Source organism: Homarus americanus, unplaced genomic scaffold, assembly GCF_018991925.1.
Source record: "Homarus americanus isolate GMGI-L3 unplaced genomic scaffold, GMGI_Hamer_2.0 scaffold51859, whole genome shotgun sequence".
Lineage (NCBI taxonomy): Eukaryota > Metazoa > Arthropoda > Malacostraca > Decapoda > Nephropidae > Homarus > Homarus americanus.
Window position 1 is genome coordinate 1173962 of NW_024711292.1, and position 22670 is coordinate 1196631.

The 22670-nt window shown below is 35.3% G+C and overlaps 2 protein-coding genes across 9 annotated transcripts in view; one reads left to right on the top strand and one right to left on the bottom strand.

Annotated features, from left to right (window-relative positions):
• The first annotated feature begins 2521 nt into the window (after positions 1–2521).
• LOC121869758 (ras suppressor protein 1-like) lies at positions 2522–9850 on the top strand. The gene is made up of 7 exons (XM_042371362.1): positions 2522–2701; positions 4024–4195; positions 4847–4968; positions 5487–5569; positions 7445–7559; positions 8424–8556; positions 9547–9850. Exons 1-7 carry the CDS (start codon positions 2593–2595, stop codon positions 9641–9643), a joined length of 831 nt encoding a protein of 276 aa, XP_042227296.1. The 5' UTR covers positions 2522–2592; the 3' UTR covers positions 9644–9850.
• Positions 9851–15498: 5648 nt separating this feature from the next.
• The window catches only part of LOC121869854 (probable histone-lysine N-methyltransferase CG1716), a 96780-nt gene continuing 89608 nt past the window's right edge, over positions 15499–22670 (bottom strand). For all 8 annotated transcript variants that reach the window (XM_042371709.1, XM_042371789.1, XM_042371614.1 and 5 more), the window contains 2 exons: positions 20879–21058; positions 15499–17196 (listed from right to left, as the gene is read on the bottom strand). In XM_042371709.1, the coding sequence (XP_042227643.1) occupies positions 17032–17196; positions 20879–21058 (345 nt within the window). In that variant the 3' untranslated portion in view covers positions 15499–17031. The remainder of the gene's footprint in view (positions 17197–20878; positions 21059–22670) is intronic.

Sequence of the window (22670 nt, forward strand, 5' to 3'; positions counted from 1 at the left end):
CTAGTGCATTTGTGTTTGAATCGGATATGGCCTTCATTTCCGTCGGAAAATGGCCGGGTTTTTTTATTGATTTTTTTTTTGGGTGGGGCGTTTTCTAAAAAAAATCGCTAAGCGAATGCAAAAAAAAACACTAGAAAAACATAAACCTGACCTGACCTGACCTCACCTAATCTAACTGACTCTCAACATATGATGGAATCACTTATTTCTTACCTTATTGGCCTGGTTCTCGTTCGTCGTTGGAGTTACCACAATGCCACATATGTTGGTCTTGATATTTACATTCATTCTTGCACTTAGGACACCTTACTGAGGTCGGGAGAACACCATAAGATCGAGAAAATGCTGTAGTTTCTTCGTTTTTTCCCCCCAAACTCGCAATCAGCTCCATATAATTGAAGAGATGCCCATCGCAGACTTCCATGGTCGGAAATTAATTTTGACTGGCCGCGTGACGTGTACGGGAACACATACGCGTGATGATTTATGAAGGAGACTCAGTGTGGGAGGTGAGGTAGGCGATAATGGTGGAATATTAATGGAAGAAAATAAAGAAAATTTTGGATACGTTATCTCCGTTATTATACATTTGCGACGGTAATATAATACAGTAAAATTATCTTATAATTAGACTTCTTATTCGAATATGATAATAGATTAGGGGTAGGAATGTTGGGTGTGGAAATACAATAATACCGTTGAAGAAGCCACAAGTTCAGAAGACTGTCAAGGCAAACTTTCTTGGAGTGAGGGTTGTGTATTTAAAACAATCTACCAGAGTGTGTTGTGACGACACAATGTGAGCTGATTCAAGACCAGACTTGACCAACACTGGCGCAGGTACAGTACATATACATTATGGAGCCAGTACCAGTGCCGGATTTAGACCTGTGGAGGCCCATGGGCAGCCTCTTTGTGGAGGCCCCCCTCATTATAATTACCCAAGAGGGTGGGGTGGCGAGTGAAGCGAGCCTAAACACTGGGGGTTCCTAGGGGGGCGTTGTAAGCCCCCCCCCCCGGGAAAATTTTGAAATTTGAACACTTCTTTGGAGAATTTTGAAGCCATATGACAATTCTCTCTCATTTTCATCTGCAAGACATGTTTATGTCTACTCGTGGGAAGTTCACGAATCATGGGCGACGCAAGTCTCTCTTTAATCGACAGACACATGACAACCCATGTGCAGACACCACACGACCCAACCCCCGCCGACCACTGTCAACACACAGCCCCTGATGGTGTTCATAATGGAAGTGATAATGAACAAAATATTTTATTTGTTTTGTTTTTTTTAATCTCAATTTCTTTATTCCATGTAGTTCATTTTTAATCAATATATGTTTGTGGAATTCTAAATATATTATTAGCAACACAAACAATAGCATTCATTAAAAATATACGGTTCATAGGAAAACCAGGTATTTATGAATTTCAAGGAGTAGCGAGCCTAATTTCTATCACGCTTCTTGCTGAACATACATGTAGTTTTACGTGATGGAATAGATAAACATGAATTTTAAAGAATGAACATAAAAATAATCCAAATGAATAAACAAATAAATAAAATATTGTAATATGTGGAGGCCCCCAGATTGTGAAGGCCCCTGGGCAGCTGTCCACTTTGCCCACTCCTGAATCCGGCCCTGGCCAGTACATGCCAAGTACTTCCCAGCAGTTCATAACAGATATGACCGACTGTCCAGGCGACTAACAAACCGATCGATAGTGGCGAAGAGGTTAAAGTAAAGAAGCATTATGCCTATCTCTTACCATTCATTGCCTTGGGTTCAATTCGCGACGCCAGCTCGGGACATGAAAAAAGGGTGTTTATCCAGTATGACCTTAACAAACATCACAGGTTTTCTCCGAGTTCTCGAGTTTCCTCCTGTACTAACACGACAATAAATTTCAAAGCAAAGTAACGACTCAGTTGATAAATAGTAAAATGATAAATATTCCATTGTTCTCGTTTGGTAATTCGTTGATTACCAAATGTATGATCACACGGAAGATGAACGGTATATTAGGTATAAAATAAGATCAGTGAATTTCTTTAAAATACAAAATTTATAATGAGTAACATCTCTTGACCGCTAAGAGTATCAGAGATAATATTTTATGACATGATAAGAAAAGTATTTAACCCGCGGTACATACGTGTAGGAATACCAACCAAACACCGAGATACTATCCCAGCCTTTTGATGTTTCTCATATAATGTTCTTTGAGCTCTTGAGGATACACAAAATATATATTTGACAATTAATTTAGTTGTTTACACTCATCTCGAAATGTATCAGTAATTTTTATATATAAATAAAGAAATCTTAATTGATGATTGTACTGTAATTTAATTGACTAGTTCCAGTAATTCTTGCGGTACTCATTACATACATATGTAATGTATTATTTACAATGGAATTTTAAATTTATAAGTTAATCTTCTTTTCTTAGTGAAATGCGTTCTTTATAAAGTGAAAAATTAGTTTTATGATAAGCTGTTGGTATCCCTTATCGCTATTTCCGAGGATGATGTTTGAGCGAGTGAGACAAGTGAGAGAAGAGGGTGTGTCCGCTAACTGTCCACTAACATGTCCAAAGCAGCCAGGAAAGTGATAGATGAGGCCAGGGAGTCGAGGAATCCTGAACTTGACCTGCAGGACAAGCAGATAACGTCATTGGAGGAAATACCTGGCCTGTGTAAGTAATAAAGTGAAGTGTAGAGGAACAGGTGCACGTCTCTTGCCCACACAATTTTTGCTTTTAGCTTCACCACTGCTCTAATTTACCAGTATATTTAAAAACAAGGTAAATATATGTTTAATGGCTGTGGCTCCTTTATTTTATGAGAATTGTTTTTTTTTAGGTGTATGTAGGTGTTTTACTCAAATCTGACCTAAATACACACAAAAAAAACTTTAATCATGATAATTTAAACTTCCAAATGTATGTTGAAACCTAACTTAACCAAATACGAAAATCGTGCCATAGCCATTAAACGAATATTAACCAAAAACAATGATGAAAAAAATATATAGGCAACCAAGCTTAATTTTTTGTAAATACATGTTAAAAATTAGCCTTTTCCTCCAGATAATGTAACTAGGTTTGGTAAATTTGCATTTTCAGCCCCAGCTACTGTTCGACTATAAATTTTTGTTTTCCCCATGGTATTTGGTCTGATTCATATGAATTTGATCTTTATTACCATTATAAATGAGTAGTTACTGAGTTAAACCCCCCCCCCTCCCACCCAAATTGCTATAATCGAGTTGAGGCTGAAACTGCAATAATATGGAGGTTCGAAGTACTGTATGCTATTTTTGACAGTTTATATTCTAAAATTGATGCTGTATGTATACTGCAAAGAAAACTACACTTATAGACCAAAAAGTTAAATTCTCTCGGCTTTTTATTCAAAATTTGGGGAATACTGTATTGTAGTTGTTCGATTCCTCCCTCTTCCTTTTGGGATACTGAAGTGAACCGGATTAGATGCGATAGTCCATTTGGTGTCTTACTATCAGTAGCAAACAAAAATAGATTTAAGCATATGTGTACAGTATATGATTAACAGCAAAATTTTTTCAACCTTCTCCCTTTTTCGGATACAGTTTCTTCATTCTAAATGTTTCCTTTAGGAATCAAGTAAAGCATGAAAAAGAATCTAGTTTTATAAAATGTTAAATTTTTGGATGTAATTCATGGCAAGTTTGGGCTCTGAAACCTGTGGATTCACCATGCTTTGCTTGACTGACTGTAAAGAGTTGCTCATACTGACTCGGTCGGGACTTGGGAATTTCAATTTCAGAATTGATGCCCAAATTTTGTTTTCCAAACCTCTTCCTGCAATGTTGCAAGGTGGCTAGATTGGTGTTTATCTGATTCTCATCATTCAGTTACTGGAGGATTAGGCAGTTTGAAAACTTGTTTTATGGGGAAAATTATTCTATATATCAGGCACATGGGAATTATAGGGAGGGGACCATTGAATTGACACTCATTAATGTGTATTGTTACAGTGTCATTGGAGCACATCACTCGCCTCTCTCTACCGCACAACCGCCTGACGATGATTCCCCCTGCCATTGCTAACCTTGTCAATTTGGAAATCCTGAACCTCTTCAACAACATAATTGAGGAACTCCCCACATCCATCTCTTCACTTAACAAGCTGCGCATCTTAAATGTGGGGTATGTTATAATGTTTACCATTAACTACATGACTCAGAGAAGAAATTAAATCAATATTGTTCAAGTATTTTGTTTTGATACTGTACCATAGCTGTATCTTAAATTTATAATACTCTGAAACCCTACCTTTCAGTAGATTATTTTCTTTATTCATAAGGCACACTAACACATTGAAATGACTTTTCCACAAAATCTCTGGTTACTTAACATATGACAATGGCATTAGCACTCAGTTGTGTGAGAAGCAGGCAGTTCTCGGGTTGTTAATTTCTGTGGTTCTGCACTGGTTTGGTCCCAAGGGTGCTGGACTAGAGAGTTTCAATCTCGACTAGAAAAGTTATTATATTAATGACTAGTTATGTTATTGAACAGATTTAATGTTATTTAAAGATATGGCTGATTTTGTCATGACAAAGGTTTAATAAAAATAAGGAATACATAAAATTTGACCAAATTCATACCGGTACCTCAAACAAAATTATATAATTACCTGTGTATTATGAGACCGCATTATTTAGTGTAAAATATGCTGGTATGTTAGATTACTAACTTGTGTAAGTAAAAAACATGTTATTGACCACAGAGAATACTTCACCATTTACAGCTTCAAGTGTTCAATAATGCTTGAGTGTTATATGTTACATTCCTCAGGATGAACCGTTTGGATGCCCTCCCTCGAGGATTTGGTTCCTTCCCAGTATTAGAGGTTTTGGATTTCACATACAACAATATATCTGAAGGAGAGTCACTTCCTGGCAACTTCTTCATGCTGGGTAAATTTTTAACTTATCTGGCATTACTGTTTTTGTCATTGTTCATTTCAGTTTTTGCATATAGTACAGGTAGCTTAGTAGCCTTAAAAGAATTAATTACAGCTGGTCACAGTGCTCTTCATTTTATGTCTTCAATGAATGAAGAAATGGGATTGAACAGAAGTTTATTAAATAAGATGTTTAGCTTTAGTGTAATCATTTAGAAAGATGTTTATTATGACATTTTATAAACACTTTTTTTTATAATGCTTATTGAAAACATTGAAATCAAAATTACTAGACTCCTATTTGTGTGTATTTAGAATCTATAGATGAATTGTATGGGGTATAATTCGTTTGGACCATTATTATTTTAATGAGTACAGTTCGGTAGTGTCACAAATCTGAAATACCATACAGTGAGAAACCGGAAACTTTTTATATGCGGAGTATTGTACTACAGTACTGTACATAATTATATTTCAATTACTGGTTAACTAATTGCAATAGAATAATCAGAAATTTAACATAAATTTCAGAATCCCTGAGAGCCCTCTACATGGGTGACAATGACTTTGAGGTGTTATCTCCTGAGATCAAGAATCTAAGAAACTTGCAGATTGTAAGTACTGTATAGTAGTAATGTTATTAACTGTCTGGCAGTTATTAACACAATATATAAAGAATGTACCGATGCAAAGTAATGGTAGGATTTTCTTGGGGTAATAATTTGTATTAATTTTATTCTGCATCTGTGCAGTGAATGCTAAGTAAAAAATGATTGCAATATTATTACAGTCAGTACCTGCTCAATGTACATGTTAGAGTTCATGAAAGCCTGTTTGTTAAGTGGATATTAATTTCCCTTCGAAACTCATCTTATAAATTGAGATTTGTTCCAGAACACTCCTCCCAAGTTGCCTCTAATGTACTAATAGAATGATGGAATATGGGCATGTAAACTTAGAACAGTGAATATATGTTTCTTAAGTTGAATTATCATATCCACTTGCATACATGTACTGGATTTAGGGACGACAGTACTTTAGTTATAGATAAGAGAAATTATCTTTTCATTTTCTCAATAATACCACTACAGTACAGTACATAGAAAGTTGCAGAAATTTTCTGACTACTTGCGCCAGCCTTCACATGTTTCATAGTTTGTTCTTTACCTTTCACAGTTATTTATTATTGAACAGGCCAAACAAAGTATATGCTCTCAACCCTCTCATCTGTCTCTACTAATTTAATTTTTTCTCAATACCAACAGATGCAACAGCATCTTCGTTATTCTATTTTCTCTTTGCTCATAGTTCTGTAAGGTATACATACAGGCATCCCTCGATAAACAATCGGTTTGCTTTCATAAAAACCTGATTGTTAAGTGAACGATTGCATATCGAACATATTTTAGCATATCATTTGAGTTACAGTACTTTCCAGAGCACTCACAGGAATGAGATATTTCCGGGTAACGAGATGACTCAAGGCCGGAAAAAATCCCTCATCCCCAAAATTTTCCGGGTAACGGAAATTTTTTTTCTAAAGTTCCAGAAATTGCCCATTACGTCATCTCTTGAACCTGGGAATTGTAATTAACCTCACATTCACATTTTCCTCAATGATTTCAAAACTACATTGAATAATCTAAGTTACCAGGGTATGGTCACTGAGCCTTATTCATTGACTTACTACTGATATGAAGTACTACTCTGATGGAATCAGTCGATTCATAGAAATGCTGAAATGAACAAATGGGATTAAGTAGATAGGTAGTATAGAGGTAATGATTCACGGTAACTTTGAAATATACTCGTATGCTATAAGAGCCATTTAATTATACAGTTTTACTTTCGTAATATAACCGGGAATACATGGATAAGTTGTCTCTCAATGTAATGCACCTCATGATGGAATGACCCTACAGCAGGACAAAGGCAGTTTATCCTATATCATCATTTGGCCTACCTGCATCATGAGCTCAAGAGGACGGTATCTGTTGATGAGTACACTACTGTATAGTGAATACAGTAGTGTAATTTGTTTATTCACAATAGATTTTACATAAATAAATACTGTACTGCTCTATGTCTGTCCGTGTGAGATGCATAATTTAGACTCTGGGAAAACTTTTCCCAGTACCCAGAAAAATTATGGGATATGTGAATTTTTCTAGGCATGAGAAATTTTGTCTCCATACCCTTAAATCTCAATATCCCAGAACACTGCATCAATTAGTCTGGCAAATGGGATATCACTTATGCAGAGGTATGTACAACAGATGTATGTTTAGTGGGCACTGACTATACTCCTTGTGACATGAGGAAATTGTACAAAATCAAGAAAAAATTTAGTTAAATAGATGAAGACTACTGCTGTACAGTAGTTTAATAAGATTTTCATGCTGTATTTTTATAAGATGCAGTAATAGTTAAAGGAATTAATATTACCAAAGGACTCGGTACATGTTGTATTCAGGTCTGTTTTTTTCCAGTTAAGTCTACGGGATAATGATCTGATCACCTTGCCACGTGAGATTGGTGAGCTGACTCGCTTGCGTGAATTGCATGTTCAGGGTAATAGACTGCAAGTCATCCCACCTGAAATCGGTAAGGCTTTTAATGTTTATGTGCTTTGTGAAAGACTACCACACTTTAGGAAATATTATATTGCTGATATAGTTAGAATTTATTTTTCTAACAAAATATAATACAGTTGGGTCTCACATTACGCGGTTAATGTAACCCGGAGGGTACCGCGGAAAGTGAGGAACGCGTAAAGTGAACAACATAACATATGGGATTAATTGAAATGGAGTCCAGGCCGATCCCCAAACTCCACTTTTTGACGACACACAACTATGTTGTAGTAAAAATATTATCTTAACTTTATGATGGCATGCACACACAATTAATAATTAAGAGAAATATCAATAATATTAGGTTTTTTAACACTTACATTAGTAGAAAAGATGGCTGGGCACACGGGGATGGGGGGTTGGTTCCGAGGCAGAGGGCAGATTATTGGCCCTCACCTGTATCACTGGTATCAATTGTATCACTATCCACCACAGAGGCTTGCAGGGCCTCTTTGTTAAACCCCTCAAAGTCCATATAAGTCCATATCCTCACTATAATTATCACTATCACTGACTTGGGCCGGTTGTGGTGGGTGGCGGGTAAAGAACTCGGTAATGTTTTGATGACTAGGCGACCTTGTGCGCACCATTTTCGCGCCTCTTACACAACATGGCGGATGGCGGGAGGTTTGGATCCAAAAATGGCGCGGCTTGCCAGCCGCTCTCCGCGTAATGGGGTTCACGACCGCGGAATGTGAGCATGTTAGGTTCTGGCAAGGCACCGCGTTAACGGTGAAACGCGGAATGCGGGACCGCGTAATGTGAGGATTGACTGTATAATTTTATAAGATTAAAAGAATTTTAAAGTTTTGTTTAAACTTAAAAAAATTTATAGGTCAGTTAGACTTGTTGGGGAGTCGATGCTGTCTTCGCCTGGAGTGCAATCCATGGGTGCCAATGATAGCTGACCAGCTGCTCCTTGGACCTTCACATGTCATGGACCTTCTTCGCAATGATTCTTACAAGTTGTGAGTAAAATCAACAGCATTATTGAAAAGGTTTTAGTATGTAGGGGAAAGTTACATAGATGAGATGTTTAAATGATCTTGTAAGTTAAAGGAGAAAATTTTGAAGGAGTAGGATTGCTAGGAAGAATTAAATGATCAGTGAGTTAACCTGAAATGCAAAAAAAAAAAAGAAAAAATAGAAAGGAATGGAGAAGGAAGAGGCAAAAAGGTACAGGGTGTGTATCTGTGGGAAGTGAACATAATATATATTGAGGCAGTGAGTTGTAACTGCGAACAGCTGCACACTCGCTCCCCCATGGCATACACAGCCAGCAATGACACGTCATGGATGTACTGTACCAATAAATGTGAGGAATAAATTAGTTATATATATATATATATATATATATATATATATATATTTTGTTGATAAGATGTAAACTTTGTGTTTCATACTGTTTCAAATCTCGTCCGATTTCTCGTATGTACAGATATAACATTATCACTGTAGAATACTGCATGTATTTCTTTTGATATGATTTTATTTGCATATAGTCATGTGGAGTACAGCAAAAAAAAAAGGAAGAAAAAGAACACGTTTTGCAGCATTTAAATTTTTTTTTCTCATATGCATTTATCTCGGCATTTAGAATAGATGTACATGGGAAAGTGTGTTATTTAAAAAAAATCCATTTATGATAGATTTTTCACTAACAGAACTCTCCTAAATCAGAGAATGCTTTTTTTTTTTTGCAGTGAGAATAATATAAATTGGAAAAATTTATTGAATTATCTGAAAATATCAAATACAGTACAGTACAAAGAATTGAATATCAAAACATTTCTCCAGAATTTAATCTGTTTAAACTATAAACAATTGTTTATAATAAAAAAATAAACTGGTAAAAGTGATTTTAGCTCCACCTTGTGTTATATGGTATACAGTATAGATTCTTTTTTTGTTGTGTAGCATATACAGTACTGTACTAAATTTTTCTTCTTCTTCGACAGTGTTTACCAGAGACATATCCAGAATGAGAGTCAAGCACCACCAAAAAATTTTGAGGCAAAGAATAGAAAGATCTCCCGCAAACGTGAAACTGCATAGTGTGACAAGGATGACAAAAAAAGTGACCTTAAATTAATACTGTAATTACAGTAAAATACTTCAGAATTATTTTAATATGTCTTGCAGTTTGTATTACTATAGATAATTTTCTAGTCTGTGGTCTTTATTAATCCACTAAAAGCTGTGTTCATTTTTCTTACTGTTATAGTGCTTCCTCCAATAAAGCTGTCTAATTATGCAGTAAAATATTATTTTCTTGATTCCTTGCATACTCTTTTCAGTGGCATATTTACAGTAAAATTAAGTGAGAGGTAGCTAGTCTGTTTGATTTTAACAACTACCTCTTGCTTCATTGATTATTTCATGGTATGCTTTTCAATTTAAACTGTCACTAAATCACCTATGAAAGCCAGAGGATTCACCAAAGGGCTGTTTTATTCATATTACAAATTAAAATCTACATGTGAATGCTTAAAAAATCTATGAATATCATTTATAACAAAAATAAAGAGAAAAAGGCAGAGTAAAACTAGCTGTTCCAAGCGTAATGTTTATTTTACCTAAAAACTGCAACCCTGAATAGCATTTAAAAGTTGAAGTCATCAGTGGAATAATTTATCCTCCAACCTAGAAGCATTATGAGTACGGTTTGGCAACTGCTTTTCACATATGGCAACCTGAGTTAGCTTGTAACTTCCAAAAACGTGTGAAGGTTGTAAAATATATACTTTGATCAGTTGAGGTATTGTCCAAATTTTATAATATATATATATATATATATATATATATATATATATATATATATATATATATATATATATATATATATATACAGTGGGGTATGCTATAACGAACGGATTCTACTACGAATATTCCTATAACGAACGGTTTTACCTATAAAATTGAGAATGCTATAACGAACGAAACTCCTACAACGAACATTATTTATTTATTTTTTTTTTAATTTATTGTTTTTTTATTACAAATATTAATGATATTCTTTATTTCAGGGGTTTAGATGCATATTTATGCACTTTTTTACAATTTTTACAATTTTATATTATATTTTTCAGTGTTAAGTGGTTGTATTTGGGGGCCTGGAACGGATTAATCCTATAACGAACGAATGCTATAACGAACAAGGTTCTAGAACCAATTAGATTCGTTATAGCATACCCCACTATATATATATATATATATATATATATATATATATATATATATATATATATATATATATATACAGTATATATATTATATATATATATATAATATATATATATATATAATATATATATATATTATATATATATATTATATATATATCATTATATATATATATCATTATATATATATATCATTATATATATATATTATTATATATATATCATTATATATATATATTATTATATATATATATATTATTATTATATATATATATGACGACACACAACTATGTTGTAGTAAAAATTGATGGTATGAACAAACAAGTAATATAGAAGAGGTTAGGTTAGGAAAAATAAAGGTTAAGTTAGGAAAAATAAAAGTTAGGTGTAACACTTACGTTAGTAGAAGAAACACACTGCGCAACCTTACAGTGCGGCTTGCCCAGGCGGAGGGAGGCGGAGGCAGAAGGGGAGGGAGGGAGAGGCGAGGCAGGCGGGGCGAATCTAAAAATAGCGTCTCGAGCCAGACACTCTGCGCGTATATGGGTAGATGAACCGCGTTAAGTGAAACCACGTAAAGCGGGGTACAACTGTATATGTATATATATATATATATATATATATATATATATATATATATATATATATAGTTAATGGATCCACTTCAGCAAATAGGTTCATTGCTTGCTCCATATAATATCCGCAGACCTCTTGCCTTTTTCATATCGTTTTAACACATCTAGTTTCTCGGGTAAGCTTAAACACTTTCTATTAGCTTTTGAAACAACACTACCATCACTTGCTCATGTTGAATAGGGATGCAAAAATGCTGTAAGAAACCTGAGAAAGTTTTTCTGTTTCTGTTCAGATGCGTGAAAGCAAAAGGCCCGCCAAGCTCCGACTGTTGTTTACTGGCGATGCCATTCAGTAGCTAGGCAGCTTCTTTGCGCAAGGCGCTCTTCATTTTATTTACAGTATTTTTTTTAAATACATATTGGGATTGTTATTATTTATATGAAAATGTAATTTTATTTTATTTTTATTATATTTTGGTCGTAAATACGAATGAAATAGGGACGTAAATTGAATTGGGTCCTAAATTAACTCGGGGTCTTAAATATGAAAAGTTGTTGGTTGAACCGTTATCGGAGGCTTTACTGTACCAGTAAATGTGAGGAATAATAAGAAAAAATACTACACTGTCTTTTGGCAATCAATTCACAGAACATGAGACAGAACAGTGGAGAGATCCCAACGCTGTTCCTCACTCACCCTTCCCCACTCTGTTGGCTAACTGCCGACCAGGTAAATTTGTTTATTCCCTTTATGTTTTTGACCTCTTGATATATAATTTTTTTTTGCACATTCTGTATCAACAATTGTGTGTGCATGTGACAGAGTAAAAGAAATGTAGAAAATTATGTACAGTGAACCCTCACTTTACGCGGTTAATTCAACCCACAGGGTACTGCGGAAAGTGAGAAATGCGTCAAGTGAACAACATAACATATGGGATTAATTGAAATAGAGACCGGGCCGACCCCCAAACTCCACTTTTTCAGACACAATACCTACGTTGTAGTAAAAATAACTTCTTGATGGTATGCACACACATTTAATAATTAATAGAAATAATAATATTAGGTTTTTTAACACTTACATTTGTAGAAAAGATGGCTGGGCACACGGGGATGGGGGGTTGGTTCCGAGGCAGAGGGCAGATTATTGGCCCTCACCTGTATCACTTGTATCACTATCCACCACAGAGGCTTGCAGGGCCTCTTTGTCAAACCCCTCAAAGTCCATATAAGTCCATATCCTCACTATCACTGACTAGGGCCTGCTGTGGTGGGTGGCGGGTGAAGAACTCGGTAATGTTTTGATGACTGGGCGACCTTGTGTGCACCCTGCTCGTGCCGCTTACACAACATGGCGGGAGGTTTGGATCCAAAAATGGTGCGGCTCGCCAGCCGCTCTCCGCGTAAAGGGGTACACGCACCGCGGAATGTGAGCATTCCGGTTTCGGCAGGGTACCGCGTAAACGCGGAATGTGGGACCGCGTAAAGCGAGGGTTGACTGTACAGTATATCTACTCAAAATTACTTGTTGAACAATAACAACATTGCTCACATTCAGCCTTACCCACTCTTTGAGTGCTACTGGGTGGCAAGTCAGCGACACTGCTACACAATTACATGCCATCTCCATGGATATTACAGTCGGCCCTAAACATTCGCGGGGGTTAGGTAACAGAGATACCCGTGAATGTTAAAAATCCGTGTACTATTGCTGCCCCCCCCCCCGAAAAAATCCCTGGCCCCCCCATGTCCTTATTTACCGTATATACCTGTGTGTAGTTCGAGTTTTTAAGACCAAATTATTTGGCAAAAATTGGGGGTTGACCTCTAAACGGGTAATAGTTTCGTTAGGTTGAAAAATATTTACCAGTAACTACCAGTAAACAATGGAAACGATGCACCAACACACCACCAGCTGTGAGCGTCGGTACAGTTGCCAGGGCAGATCTCTTGCGAGCCCAAAGTAGCCAAATCCATGGTATGGTAGCACAGGACGATGTAAAACAAAGTATTCATTTATAAAAGTTAATTTATAGATACTGGACATAAATTTTTGTTCATTACATTTGAAACATCAATCTTTGTTAATTAAATTTGAAACAAGACAAAATTACGATACTGGATTTTCATTAAAATATTACATCACAAGTATATTTTACCTTGACTGTGACTGAATGAATATATTCTCGGAAATAAATATGGAAATGTAATATTTTTGCTGGAATGACGTACATATTATAGTGGGAAGTGGGATAAAATCATGACGAAAGACTTTCGCTTTCTTTCGTTGTTCAAAATATTTTACCGTAATCGCTTTTCGAATGGTTTTCAGTTAAAAAACTGTTGTACTAGTACTGTATTACAATAATATTCTATCCTATCATTAGCCTTATAATCCCACAACTGAAAACCATTCGAAAAGCGATTACGGTAACATCTTTTGAACGAAAGAAAGCGAAAGTCATTGCTTTCGTCACTTTCCACTGTAATACGTACATCATTTCAGCAAAAATATTACATTTCCATGTTCTCAGAAATAAATGGTAGTTTTGTTGAAACGTAATGTACAGTATTTAACATTAAAATGCAAAAATAGCTATAAAAACAATTAATACACCCGTAATGTACTGGCTGGCATCTCCACTCGTCCCTGCTCCCGCCAGTCACCCCCTCCCCGCTCTATCCCTCCGCCTCCTCCACATCGTCACTACTGTTGTATTACAATAATATTCTATCCAAATTGACTTGAATAAATACTACGATACCATATTTCTGAATATTTTCATTAAAATCCATCCAAATCATTTTCCTTGCCATCGGCAGCACCAAACAGCTTCTCCCAGTCCTCTCCTTGAACAGGGCTAGAGGGTACGTGTTTTTCGAATCGTTTTCAATTAAAAAAATGTTACATCACACGTATATTTTACCTAAACTGCGCCTGAATGAATATATTCTTGGAAATAAATAGTAATTTTGCTGAAACGTGATGTATTTCAATGTAAAATAGGATAAAATACATGACGAAAACAAAAGACTTTCCCTAACCTTCCAATGTTCAAGAGATGTTACTCGTTTTTTTAATAGTTTTCGGTTAAAATACTGTTATATTACAATGATATTATATTCATACTGTGTTTGATATACTACATTCACAGAAATGAAATATTTTTGCTGAAATGACATAAGTATTACAGTGGAATGTGGGACAAAATCGTGACGAAAACAATGACTTTCGCTTTCTTTCGTTCAAAAGATGTTACCGTAATCGCTTTTCGAATGGTTTTCAGTTAAAAAACTGTTCCATCACAAGTGAATTAGGATAGAATATTATTGTAATACAACAGTTTTTTAACTGAAAACCATTCGAAAAGTGATTACGGTAACATCTTTTGAGCGAAAGAAAGCGAGTCATTGCTTTCGTCACTTTCCACTGTAATACGTACGTCATTTCAGCAAAATATTACATTTCCATATTCTCAGAAATAAATAGTACTTTTGCTGAAACGTGATGTATTTCAATGTAAATTAGGATAAAATACATGACGAAAACAAGAGACTTTACCTAACCTTCCGATGTTCAAGAGGTGTTACTCGTTTTTTTAGTAGTTTTCGGTTAAAATACTCTTATATTAGTGATATTCTATTCATACTGTGCTTGATATAATACATTCACGGAAATGTAATATTTTTGCAACTACAATGCTGATGTCAACACAAGTGTGGTTACAGCGAGACTGACTGAGTGAGGGAGAGCTATGCGTGTGTGTGTGAGGTTGTGGGAGCGGGTGGTGTCCCGTGTTCGGTGCCGCGCGCGAGTTGAATGGCGCGCGATTTGAATGTACTTCAATTTCTTCAATGTACAGAATATTCCTCTGGCGGGGCAATCCGCGTATTTGCGAATCCGTGAATGCTAAATCCGCATATGTGAAGGGCCGACTGTATTTCTAACTATCCCTTGTTTACGATATTATTCTTCGTTTCTGTTCGCTAAGCATTCTGTTTTTCAGGCAAACATCTCAATTGCTAAACAATGGATACCTGTATTCACTATACTGTACCATATCTGGAAGAGTTAATACTCAGTGCAAGTATATGAGTTATGTAATTTATGAATGATAATAACACAACTAGGTTGAAGGAAACAACTATAATACAGCATAATTTTATCCATTCCAGTGCCTGGATCTTTGTACATTCAGTCCTACATTTGTCTACAGTACCTATATGCTAATATCATCACAAGGGCAAATGCATTCCTGAGAACACATTAGACACATATAAACAAAATTAAACCATTAGTTGAGAAACACAACAAATAACTTCTGTACTAAAGGTACAAAATTTCAACATCAAATATAAGGGAAGTAAAAAATTAAAACATCAATGCCTTCAAAATACAGCTGTTTGCATTAAAATATTAATTAGCCTGTACAACAGCATATATACACGAGGTATTATATATAATTCAAATCCTTAGGGTGGGATGTTAATGTACAAACTGTTTAATAAACATATCTCTTCAGGCTTTGTTGAAAGCCTCTTACCCTGCATAAAGAACCTAAAGGCAAAGTAAAAATACCAGAAAATATAACAATCAGGATGACTGGAGACCTACATTAACATTTACAATTTCTAACCAATGGTAGTTATAAATTTCTCAAGGAACTTCGAGTAAAACATAACATTAGTTAAGGACTCAGTGGGAACTATTTAGTGGGAGTGTCAAAAGGTTCAGTGGTGGGATAATTACACACGTCTGCGGCAGTGGTGACACTTTTAATCTTCTCCTTCGTCCATAACACTTCTTTTTTTACAAGAACATATAAAGATTTCTTTAGTGATAAATATTTCTATACAGCCACAGTAAACTGGCATTATTTGACATAATATTCCCTTTCTCTTGGATTTTTGGTGCCTTGTAAAAGTCTGACCCTTCCTTGAAAGTTTTTATCAATAAACTATTCAACCAATTACTTAAAATATTAAAAGACAAGCCACCCAAAAGTTTATCACACACGAGCATCATCCAACTTATAATATTATCAATATTACAAAAAAATTTAGTGTCTCATCCCAAAAGTATGATGACCTATCATAATAATATAAAAGACAAAATTTGTAAACCTTTACAATCCCCCCCGCCCCTAATCAACACTGAAGCATATTTTAACTCTTCCAATGTTTTGTTTTTTCATTCTAAAATACTACAGCCAAATTGGTTGGCTTCACCATATGCAAAACTCCATGTACATGAAGATCAGTTTTCTGACAAAGAAACCTATATTTTCCACTTGTTTCTTTATTTTAATTTTAGCCAAATTGTGGGGGCAAAAGAGGTTAAAGTAACATACATCATAAAATTTTCTTTAATGCCAAAAAATTTCATTTTTAACTCAACAATGTGTAAACTATTATGATTTCAGTGAATGATGTTCTACATCAATTAATTTGCATTTTATAAATTTCACTTTTACAACTGCTTCTAAACATGGATATTCAAACTTTACATACCCATGTTACATGAAGTCATATTAAAGCCACATTCAGTCTGGTTTGACTATAACTAAACAATTCAAAATGGTTGCATTCACAAAATTGTTTACCTACCATAAAATGTATGTATCTCAGGATGAGAGAACAACGAAACTACAAGATTTGTTGATATACATTACTGTTTGTGAAGTTAGTACTCCTTGGTGTCATTGGGATCCCTTTTAAAGATTGATCCATACTTACTCATGTACTTACGAACAAAGTCTTTAGTTTTATGCTTCACACTGTCACTGCACTCCAAAGCATCTATGCTGTGAAGCTGCTTCAACTCCTTTACCATAACAAAGTGGGTGAGCTAGAAAAAAAAAAATACCATTGACCAGCATGAAATTATTTTCATACAAAGCTATAACACATTTTGATGTATGTTTATTCTAAAATCTGCAATCACGAATTTTAGTTAGGTTCCAGAGGCCAAATATCACACACCAACCGTTCCAAAACTGCTTCATTAAACACTAAATATCATACACAATAAATAAAAAAATACAGTAACACATACTGTAGATATTGTAAAAAAAAAAAAAAGTTTATAGTTTCATAATATATAAAAAAAATCCTTCTCTTCTCTTAATTACCCTCTGGGTGACATCAATTTACCAACATAGAAACAGGAAGGTGCCAAGCTGGCTGTGACTATGCTATACAAACAAACAGTGGGAATTCAACACCACACAATAACTCTTCTTGGTTTGTGTTTTTTTTCATGATTTTTGTTTTTACTTTACAATAATGTTTTACTAATCTGGCACCTAAGGTACCTAAATAAAATAGGACATGTATAGGTATGATATTCTTGTGCAAAATGAGACCCCACTATAGTAATATCCCTGTTAGCTGGAATCTTCGATCCTTAGAACTTTCCATTAACCAGAAAATAAAATTTTAGCATTCTGAGAAATTTTGAGACAAATTTCCAAGCAATTGTATGATTTGCCACCATGTGCTGAGTGCTCAGAGTTGCTCATGAGCAAAAATTGACTACTGGCTACTACAGGTTGTACCTCCTCTTGGGACCTGACCGGTGCAGAACCAGGGAATTTTTCCGAACCATGAGTGGTCAGCATATTATACTACCAAAACACATTACACAGCACTATTATACCATTATTTTATTACATTTTAATTTAAAATTGACACAAGATGGCCAGTCAGCTGTTCAGTTCACAACCACACACACTTTAATATATGGTAATAGATTGATTTAGAAAGGTTGGCTTGACAAATTATTACAGTATTAGTCACACATAATTTTCACATCCATACATTTTTAATTGCATTATTTTATTGAGTTACAGTATTTGGTAGATATATTGTATGTTAAATAAAAATGTGGCAAGTTTGCAGTGGGTGGCCAGCTGCACGGACTGTGATTGGAGAAATTTACTTTGCTTGTACATAAATATTTATGGTACTTGATGCAGCTACTGAATTTTGGTATTTTAAAACTTACAAGCATGAAAACAATATATGCTTGTATTTATTATAAATTCCAAAATTCCAAGTGTATCAAGTGTCACAAATATTTGTAAGCAGGGTAATTGAGCAAACGGGACTCAGCCACACAGCTCACATGAACCTAGCCAGTAAAGACGTTAACACCACCACTACACACCCGACAGACAGACATTTATTGAGTTATATACCTTAAAGGTATTACAATTACCCACTAAAGAAGCAGGAATAGAATTATAGTGGTAAGACACAACCCTCACATATAGTTGTGTTAGAAGCTTATCTCGATTTTTTTCTCCTGGCGGCCTCAACGTGTTTATGGATTAACCATGCAAGTGAACCGCCCCGCAAGCATGGTAATTTGATTGTCTACTGTACAGTAAATGTAATCACCTCAAATGAGGCCTGTATTCCTCATCCAAAATGATGTGATTCAGGTTACTCCTAATCCAGATTACATTAGAGTTACATCCGGGGTATCGGCTGGGGTGAACTAAAATCAGGCCAGACGATAGAGGTGCAACCTGTACTTTTATGTGATAAGAATCTTGGAAAAAATTATTTAAAAATTCGAAAACATATACCAATCATGTGGGACATTTGTTAATGTTGTGGAGCAGTAAGGAATGGACTATGGTCCTGCCAGCCTAGTTTGTATCACAATAATGTAGCAGCCACACCGCTCTCAGTCACCATGATCATAGGATAAGGCAATGAATTGATTATCAGTACTATATATTTTGGTTAAAATACATCTGCCTTTTATTCTATTTTTATTCTATTAAAACATTAATCAATCAGTTGAAAAGGACATTAATAATTAAATAAGTGGAAATATTAATTAAAGTGTGTGAGCCAAGCATGCGTGTCAAAAGTGATTGTGGTGGTAGTGTTGGGAAGTGATTGTGGTGGCGTTGGGGTAATGATCGTGGTCGTGCTGGAGAAGTGATTGTGGTGGTGTTGGGGAATTGAATGTGATGGTGCTTCTGAGGAAGTGATTGTGGTGTGCTGCTGGTGTTGGGGTAGTGATAGAGGCAAAGAGGATAAAGTATAGTGAACTTCAAGTACATCATACCGGTATGATTATTTTACTTGAATGATTTATTATGAGCATAAATAAACCAAGCTGTGTTAGTGTAATATGCTCATTGTTGTTTTGAACAATAGTGCCTCCCTGACTTACGAACGCCCACTAACAAGAACGGGGTTAAACTAGAAATTCACAGTATTCTATTTACCCGATGACTTATTTTTTAATTTCATTTACTGTATTTTGTCATTTCATTTCTTCTTTTCTCTTAAATTAAGTAATTTTAGATGTATATAATGACTTAGGCTATGATATAGTGGGATTTTAAAATTTTTTCTGTAAGTACGGTATTCAAATAGCATGTATTCCGACTTACATACAAATCCAACTTAAAAACTTCCCCAGAAACAGATTCCATCCGAGTAACAACGTCACTGTAGCTTAATTTGTCTGGTACTTGGGGGTTCCTCAATTTTTTTTGCTTACAATATACTGTACGGGTAATGTTTGAATAAATAAATACCTCTCAGTGTCTGTCTGACTGCAGTTAAGCCTCCATAGCAATGGTGCTCTGTGCCTGATGCATTTTTAAGATGCAGAAAACATTCACCAATGCCTGGAAAAATTCCATAGATGTGCTATTTTTTGGGGATAAGAGAAATCCTCTCAATATCAGGAAATCTCTCAAAACCAGAAACACTCTGCACCAATCGTTCTGCTAATGGGGATGTTATTGTGAACACTGCAACAGCCACCACTCTGCCATAAATTATGAATATTTGACGGCAAAATTTAAAAACAGAGGTAGTACAGAAATAGGGGTACCCGCAAATTTAGGAACACGATGTATTTCACAAATTATTGTGAATCCACTGTACTGCATGAATGAATGTGCCACACCAGGAAAGAAAGATTTCACTTACTCGGTGTCCTTTTAACCCTCTTAAATAAAAGGGGCAAAAAGGTCGCATCTACAAAATCCAAACCTTGGGCCTGTCAGTATACATTTTCCCTATATTGTAATTCAAATACCTTACCCACATCAAAGACCATTTGGTTCAGGTCTGGGGGTAATTGGAGAAATACCTTCTTGTCCATCAGATCATTCTTATATACGTATAATTATAAGAATGTCATTATACAAATGGTAAACCAGAGCCAACTCCTTCACATGTACTAATATGAAAATAAATGCACATCTTTATCAAAAACTGTGAACTACTCACTCTCCAATGCTTGAGGGTGTGTACATACAGTAGTTAACAATCATAATGATTCAAGAGATCTTTTAAATAAAAATCTTCTAACTGGAGGCAAAATCATGCAACAGAAAATGAAATCCAAAAATTTTAGAAAATCTGATTTATAAATTTTTACACCTAAATATCAAAGACTGTGCTACTCTAAAAATCTTGGGAATTTCACTTAAAATGAAATATTCCCACTAAAATCATGTAAAAAATATTCAAAACACCAGGTATGAAACTCTTACCTTTCGAGCCAGGTACTTGAAGTCTTCAGTACAGGTAATTTTGCCTTCCCTACAATCTCCACGCCTATAAGGATTTAGCACAGACACAATAAAGGTGGCCATCTTTGATCTAAAGGTATCCTTGATCTTTCTGGCAGTCTCACTGTTATCTGCAATTGCTGTTGCAGCCCGCTCCTTACTCTGAAACAAATAAGGTTAGTTTTTAAATAAGATATATTGTACTGCCAGCCTATGGCAGTTTTCATTTAATTGGCTAATTGTATTAACTTCACATGCTACCTGATGTAGTTTAATTTAAAAATTAGAAGTTCAACCCGAACAAGAAAATCTACCCAGGTCTTGTGTTTGGCCACATTCTCTGTGCAGTATCAACCAGTAGCCTGCCATATATTCAAGACACTGCAATATCATCTCAACGACTAATTTTTTCCAATTCTCCACATTTTTAATACTTCCCGAGTCCAACTAATATTCATCTGTCTTTTCCTGCTGCCTTCCTTTTTCTTTTCTCTCTGCTTTCTGGGGTGAGTCCTATTCTCCACACAAACCTCTCAAGTGTAAGCAAATGGTTACCAAGTCACACTAGTAACACAAATGATCTTCACTTTTGATCCAACAATATATAAAATCCTTCCCCTACCAAAGAGCAATATACCACTGAATTTGAAAGTAACCAGAATCAAGAAACTAAACTTATCAAGCAGAAGCCATCTTGATTATGGCTGGAGGGAGAGTCAAACAACATGGTAGTTACGTAAGTGAACATTACTCCTGCTGCTGCAGTCAATACTATTTGATGAGGTAATAATCAAGACGGATTCAATATGATAAAATTATACAGATGCCCAGCCTTTCAAGGTGGCAAGGTAGTTCTATTGGGTGATACAAAGAAATAATCTAAAGGCAGTGGATACTGGGCTCTAAATTTTTATCAGGAAATGCATTGAAGGGGGGCCCCCTGCCAAGGTTTTCTAGAAGAAGTCCTGGGCATTGGATATGCAGAATGATTGGCAATATGAGTGATGCATGATTAAATTTGAATTTTTATTTATTTTTTGTGGCATTTCAACAGTTAAGACACTATAATGTACCATCATTTAATACTATATATATTAGATTAAGTTTCACATTTGTGGTTCCAGTACAGCATACAGTGGTCCCTCGGTTAACGAACGGTTCGATTAACGAAATCCTTGCAACAAACACGTTTTGTTGTGAGCATCAGCTGATGGGCTAGTCTGCCAATTCAGTAATCCGTTCTATGTTTACATTCGTTTCCAGTGGAGGAAAGATCAAGAAAGTTGTGCTCTTTAATATTTTTGCAAGTTTTATATTAAAATTATTTGTTCTTTTAAAATTTAGTTAACATATTGATAATATATGCAGTACAGGGAACTAGTTTTTTGTGCACCCATCAGCCACTTGACTCACCCATTAGACATCAGTTTAACTTTGTTTACAGTGGAGTGAACATCGATTTTGTTGGTGTCTTGAATATTTTTGCATTTTTACATTAAAATTATTGGTCATTCTGAAATTTAGTTAACATATTGGTAATATATAGCGCAGTACAGTGTTGATTTAAATAAAATAATATTGAATTACACCTCGTGAAATTAAAATTTTATTGATGAAATTACTGCATCAAGCATGGGTCCAAAGAAAGGCAATTTCTCATCCATCCCCACTTCCTTCTCTTCTCCCTTCTCCTCCATCCCCACTTCTAATTCCCATCATCATCATCATCAACCAGGAACCTTCTACATACACACCTCAAGGCAAGTGTACTTTA

Excerpts from the sequence above, each read along its gene's own strand:
- LOC121869758 (XM_042371362.1), top strand. The coding sequence starts at position 2,593 with ATGTCCAAAGCAGCCAGGAAAGTGATAGATGAGGCCAGGGAGTCGAGG. Across the intron at positions 4,196-4,846 it reads CTGCGCATCTTAAATGTGGG|GATGAACCGTTTGGATGCCC; the intron begins GTATGTTATAAT and ends TACATTCCTCAG. Across the intron at positions 5,570-7,444 it reads ATCTAAGAAACTTGCAGATT|TTAAGTCTACGGGATAATGA; the intron begins GTAAGTACTGTA and ends GTTTTTTTCCAG.